Source organism: Peromyscus eremicus, chromosome 4 (genome assembly GCF_949786415.1).
Source record: "Peromyscus eremicus chromosome 4, PerEre_H2_v1, whole genome shotgun sequence".
NCBI classification, from domain to species: domain Eukaryota; kingdom Metazoa; phylum Chordata; class Mammalia; order Rodentia; family Cricetidae; genus Peromyscus; species Peromyscus eremicus.
The window spans coordinates 63,863,929-63,870,754 of NC_081419.1; the positions used below are offsets into that span (position 1 = coordinate 63,863,929).

Consider the following 6,826-nt stretch of genomic DNA (forward strand, 5'->3'; position numbering starts at 1 on the left):
ATGGTATCAGAAATAATACATGTCTGTCGGTATATTTATCAGGAGTTTCCAGTGGTGCAAGGTCTCTGTGTATAGACCATTTTTTAGTGTAACCTGAGCTGTAGAGTTAGGTAGGTTCACATTAATTTTTGAAGATATTTTAGGGAATCTACAGAGTTCTAAAATAGCTAAAACTAAAATTTATAAGCAGCAATACATTTACATTAGATACTATTGGTCAGATACCAAAAACTAATCAAGATAACTGGATATTAGGATAAAAGCCTCTTAACCCAAAGGGAAATTAAACAACCCGTGCTGACTGAATCTGCTTTACAGATGAACCGCCAACAAAATCCACAAGGAGGAAATCTAACCAATCTGAAGGAGTTTGTTCTGGGATTTTCAGATGTTCCCCATCTCCAGTGGTTTCTACTTGGACTCTTGATTGTCATGTATTCCTTTATCCTACTTGGCAATGGCTTCATTGTACTCATCACAAGGGTAGACTCTGCTCTTCAGACACCCATGTATTTTTTTCTTGGCAACTTTTCCTTTTTAGAGATATGTTATGTTTCAATTACTCTACCCAGAATGGTCTTCAATCTTAGTACCCAGAGAAGAAGCATCTCTTTCATTGCCTGTGCTATACAAATGTGCTGCACTCTTATCCTGGGGGCCACAGAGTGCCTCCTCTTGGCTGTCATGGCCTATGACCGTTATATGGCCATCTGTAACCCTCTGCACTATCCTTTAGTCATGAACCAAAGGGTGTGTTCTCAGCTGGTAATTGGCTGCTGGATCAGTGGAATTCCAGCACAGATAGGGCAGACATCACAGATTTTTTCTCTTTCATTTTGTGGTTCCAACCAAATCAATCACTTCTTCTGTGACATCCCCCCAATACTTCACCTGGCCTGTGGTGATGTCTTTATGAATGAGATGTTGGTTTTCCTAGGTGCTGTGATATTTGTGTTGGTTCCATTCCTGTTAATAGTTTTTTCCTATAGTAAAATCATCTCTACAGTCCTGAAGTTGTCATCAACCACTAGTCAGGTCAAAGCTTTCTCCACCTGTTCATCTCATCTTGCAGTTGTGATATTATTTTTTGGATCGGCTATGATTACATATTTTACATCCAATAATAGTCATTCAGGTGGAACTGACAAAGTGCTTTCTCTTTTCTATACTGTTGTGACTCCCATGTTTAATCCCTTGGTATACAGTCTAAGAAACAAGGATGTCACAGTAGCATTGAGAAAATTCTTATGCAAACAATTTACTAAAATATAATGGCTTATATTATAGATATGAATTTGCATGTGCCTATAGCTAAGTTTGTAGAGGTATCTATTTTTTAACTATGTATCTTATCTTTTCTACACTAGTGATTACTACAAAATAAAATTTAGTTGTGATGTTGAGAGACATTTATCTCTTAAAATATATTTTGTGATGTATATAATACCAAATTAAATACACTTCATTTTTACATCTATATTTATTGTGAACTCTCATTCCCAAAGAATACTTGATATAATTAATATTACCAGATTTATTGTAACACATATTCTGATATGCTGCTGTGTCTGGTGACCTGTACATTAGCTCTAGAAGTCACAATATCACCGTAGAGTACCTACTATTTCAATTTGCCCTCAGACTTCTAGTGCTACGGAACACATGTTCCCATAAGTTCACACACACACACACACACACACACACACACACACACACACACACACAATTTTAGAAATAGTTACATGAGATGCTGAGAAGATATTTTATTCTGTGTTTGAGTGAAAGCTTCTCTCCACTTAGTTTATGACGTCATTTAGTTCCAGAATTTCCCAGTTTATGTTTTGTCTATGTGATTTGTCTCTTGGCAAGAGTGAAGTACTGAAGACACCTACTCCTGCTGTGTGAAGGGCACTATGTGATTGTAGCTGGAATAGTGTTCCTTTTATGAATGTGGGGGACCTGGTGTTTGTTGCCTAGTTATTTAACATTGTAATATCTTCTTGGTTGATTTTTCCTTTGATAGCATATAATATATATTATATCTGTTCTGATTGGTTTTAGTTTGAAGTGTAGTTCCTCAGATATTAAAATGGCTATAGCAGTTTGTTTCTTGTGACATTATTACTTAAGGTTTAAATAAAAGCAAATAGAAAATGTGTTCATTGTGAATGTAGAAGTCAGTAATAACTTTTAAAAAATATTTTTCCTTTTTGAAATTAAAATATATTTGCATTGTTTCCCCCTTTGCTTTCCTCCCTCCATCCATTCCTATGTATGTGTTATTCATATTCATGCCCTCTATTCTTTTCCTGTTGTCACACACACACCATTACATACACATCATATACATATATGTACACAAACTTGTTCAGTTTATGTAAATTGACTTGCATGATTTTATGGCTGACCACCTGCTATTGGATAACAATGTGTTTGTTCTTCATTGGAGAAGACTGTTTCTCATGCTCTCAGCATTCCCTAGTTACCTCTAGTTCTTTGTCTATGTTTGAGGCCCCATGAATTTTTCCCCCTCTATGATACCTTATCTAGTGGTGTTGTATTTGTTTAGACAACCATATTTCTAAACTCCATGGTTGTAGCTTCTCTGATAGTAGGAGACTTTCTGGTGATATTTCTGTCTTCTTATTCATACAATTAAAACCTGATTTTTTTAGTATTCTGTTCTTGCCTAAAAAAGAGGCTTTACATAGGGATGATGTAAATTCAGACACATGCTGACCTAACAGTGAGATTTAGGTATCCAATACATTGTGAAATTTGAACATGATTTCAAAGGTTTTTTTTTTTTTAAATCAGTGAAATCAGCCAGTTCTAAACACATTTATTTGTAGAATCCTAAGTAAGACTAAAAACACATGTGTTACTGCATTTTTGCCTCGATAAAGACATCATAAGTGTGTATCAATCACCCAAATGACAAGTAAGTCAAAGAGAATAATTAATAAACCACCAATACTCTTATCCAAAGAGGTCAACAGACATCACTAAATGTAGTAGAATGATTAACATCAGGAGGCAAATAAAACTAAGAAAAATATAGTAAAGAAATCCATAAAGTAAATAACCTCTCCCTCTACTTCAATTAGAGTGGAGTAAAGTAGAAACGGAGAAATCCCTATATTCTCAATGTGCCCGATAAACTATTATATATATATATATATATATATATATATTTGGGTAGGAGCAAGACCTGTTTTTAACAACAATAACATTCAAATGTGATTGGAAAAGTCCAGTGAAGTCCATTATCAATAGAGACTGGCTGCCCACCATAGGGAGTGACACTAAAGGAAGGATTTGGAATTTGTTCCTTTTTCTGAAAGACTGGAATGTCATGAGTGGTCCTTCTCAGGATGAAGCCTGTAGTGGGATGTTGCTTTATAAAGTACCTACACAACTTCATTCTAACTTGATGCAAACTGGTTCTCTCTAAATGTCATTAAGATAATATAAAATATTTATTACTTTTAAATTGATAAGATTTTATGAGTTTTAGGAATCCATGTAATCTAGTCAGCTTATGTCATGTTACAAAATTGTGAGAAAAAGTCTTTATTAATACCTAAATAGCATTAAAAGTACATATTTATTTAATATTTAGTATTACTAAATGTGATTTATTTCTTCTTCTCATGTCAGTGTCCTAAATATAATATACTTCAATGAACATTGCAAAGAATTTTCTGGTAAATAAAGTTCCATTTCATATACTCCATGTAACTCATAAACAATAATACTAAACTCATTACCTCATTAAAGCTTTTATAGAGGCTAGTTTGATTGTCTTAAAGATTTTACACTTTGCTTTATGACTTAGATCCCTTTACAGAATTTTGGGAAAGTTCTATGTCTCTTTTTACATTTGTTCTCCTTCCAGTTGTAAATAATAATAATAATAATAATAATAATAATAATATATAATAATTATTATTTAATTAATAATTAATATAATTATTAATATTATTATTATATTTATTATTATTATTATTATTATTTGGGGCAGGTTATTATCAGAAGCTGAAGAGCTGGATCATCATTTAACAGCTCTTGCTGCTCTTCTTCAAGATGTTGAATATTTTATTCACATACCCACATGAGTTTGCTTAACACCACCTGTAACTCCAGCTCCAGATTGTCAAGTGTCTTCTACTGCTCTCCATGGCACCACATGTATGCACTTATACACGAAAATAAAAACTAAAACTTTTTTAAAATAAAGATGCTGATCATCATTATGTAATGATTTGAATGCAAATTCTAATAGTGATTATTTAGTATTCTATAAACATAATGATGTCTGCAGTTAAAGTGAAAATATTTCACAAAATTGTTTTTAAATATGAAATAATGCATGGTTCATGATGAAGATTCATGATTCTAAAGTACTTATTTTAATTTCTCTTGTCTAAAATATTAGTTCTGCATTAATATAGGATCTGGTGGGATGTTCTAGAATTCTCCTCTGCTATAATTTGACCCATCAATGTGTATTTGTATGGTGACATTTGGAGAGTTTAAAGAAATTATTCATATTACTTTATGCTCTACCTTAGGAGGTCCTTGGTGGGGATCATAAGTAGGAAGTAGGTGGATTTCCAAGCTGGGACACCTGAACATAATTGCTGATTAATAAATACTGAGTCCTAGCTGTCAACATGTAGTAAAGATAGAAACGAAGCTGTCTATTCTCACCTTCACTGCTATCATCATGTATCTACATTTTACAAAAATGGTCATTCTGGAAATTCTGCATAACACCCAGTTCACACACCCCAGGGAGAAAAATGAGGTTACTTTTCATTCTCTTCTTCCTATAATTTTTGGAAAAATAAAGTTATATGATGAATGACTTGGAGACATGCTGAATTTCATTCCTGGTGAGTGATGCCAAGACCTCTTGTGCATTTACCGTCATTTATATGACTGCATTATAAATCTGGAATTTTGTTAGTGTGTCTTAATATAATATGTAAAATGTGTGTACAGTGAGGTGCATTGGTGCTTGGCACTACTCTCAGGACTGGGAGGCAGAAGCAGACTGGTTATCATAATTTTGAGGTCTGACAAATCTACATAGGGAGCTCCAGTCCATCCATACTACAAACAAGACTCAGCCTCCAAATAAATTAATAAAATTAAATAAAATAGTTTCCAATTTCTGATGTTTTCATTGTTTTTTATTTCTTTTTTGAAAAGTGAAAACATTGTTTCAACTTATTTATTGATTCATTTACTTATTTACTTAGAAACAAAGTCTTACTATGAAACCTTACATGGCTTTGAACTCACAATCCTCCTGCCTCAGCTTTTGAATATCTCGAGTTGCAGTCATGCACCATTGTTCCTGGCCTTTTGTAATCACAAAATAGGAAAAAAAAACATATTTACACTGCAAAAAGAATAGTTTACTCAAGTGTATCTTTGGTGTTGTTTTGTTTTGTTTTGCTTTGTGGTGTTTCTTGATTCACAGGGAAATACATTTCCTCCAATTAGAAAGTGACTTGGGGAAGGAATTTATTCCCAGAGCAGAGACAGTATCCTACTTAAAAAAGCACAGTGTGAAAAGTGTGTTAGAAGGTGATTAACCTCTTTTTAAATAAATTCATCCATAAGCTTAGAAATACAAACTTATTTATCATTATTTGTCTTATGCCAATTTACAAAGGTAAGGATCATGTTTCTTATATTCTACTTGGGATACATATCAAATTTATATTTCCCTGTGCTTTTTGCATTAGCTTTAGGATAATATTACTAGGTCAGTTGAAAGCAAAATATGAAATATTTTTCAATATGAAAGATAATGTAGTAGAAAATATTGTTAAAGTCACTAAAGACATTGTCTTATGTACTACCATGAATCAAATAGTAATTGATCTTTTATTTTAGTAATTTTAGAGTAGTCTTTTTCTGTTACACATGTTTTAAACTATTTTACAAACAAAGGAACTAGAGTTTGGGGCTGGAGAAACAGCTATGTGGGTAAGAGCACTAGCTGCCTTTCCAGAGGACTTGGGTTCAATTCCCAGCACACACATGGCAGCTCACACCTGTCTGTAACTTCTAACACCCTTACATCAATGCACATAAAATAAAATTAAAGAAATTATTTAAAACAAACAAACAAAATAACTAGAATTCATATCTTATAAAATATAACTATGTAAATAAATGATCAGAATTTTTAATAAACATCAAAATGTACTTGTGGTCTACATTTATCAAAAGGGCTCATGGTTGTTCAAAATTAACATCTATTATGAAAGAATCTAAAATTACTGGGGTCACATTGGCATATTTTCCATTTCTTTTTTTTTTCCCAGAGCTGAGGACTGAACCCAGGGCCTTGTGCTTGCTAGGCAAGCACTCTACCACTGAGCTAAATCTCCAACCCTATATTTTCCATTTCTGTTTTGATATTTTTGCTATAAAGACATTTCTGAATTCATGTATTCAAATTTACATTTATTCTCTACCTTTGATGTTATTTCATATAATACCTCAGTATGCTTTGTATGCATTATACTTATTGGGATATTATATTATTTGACATTACAATATTGACAACCAAGAATTTCATTGTTTCATGGGATATGTGATTTAAATAAGCTTAAATATCTTTAGTCAAAGCAAAAATCACTATATTTTCCTGCAATGCTTAACAATTTTACAATTTTGTTTCTTAATTATTTCATATATGAATACTGTATCATTTCCACATATTCCTCCTTAAGCTTTATTTCTTAGTTAAATTTAATTAATTAAATGTTTTTCAACAGAAAAATAGGAGTTTTGATACATGATT

At 32.5% G+C, this 6,826-nt stretch overlaps 1 protein-coding gene across 1 annotated transcript; it reads left to right on the plus strand.

The window, feature by feature from the left end:
• Positions 1 to 318: 318 nt before the first annotated feature.
• LOC131909319 (olfactory receptor 10AG1-like) lies at positions 319 to 1,272 on the plus strand. Its single transcript, XM_059260836.1, has one exon. The coding sequence runs from the start codon at positions 319 to 321 to the stop codon at positions 1,270 to 1,272; it is 954 nt and encodes a 317-aa protein (XP_059116819.1).
• The last annotated feature ends 5,554 nt before the right edge of the window (positions 1,273 to 6,826 follow it).

What these genes read in the sequence shown, in the direction of transcription:
- LOC131909319 (XM_059260836.1), top strand. Translation starts at nt 319, where the DNA reads ATGAACCGCCAACAAAATCCACAAGGAGGAAATCTAACCAATCTGAAG.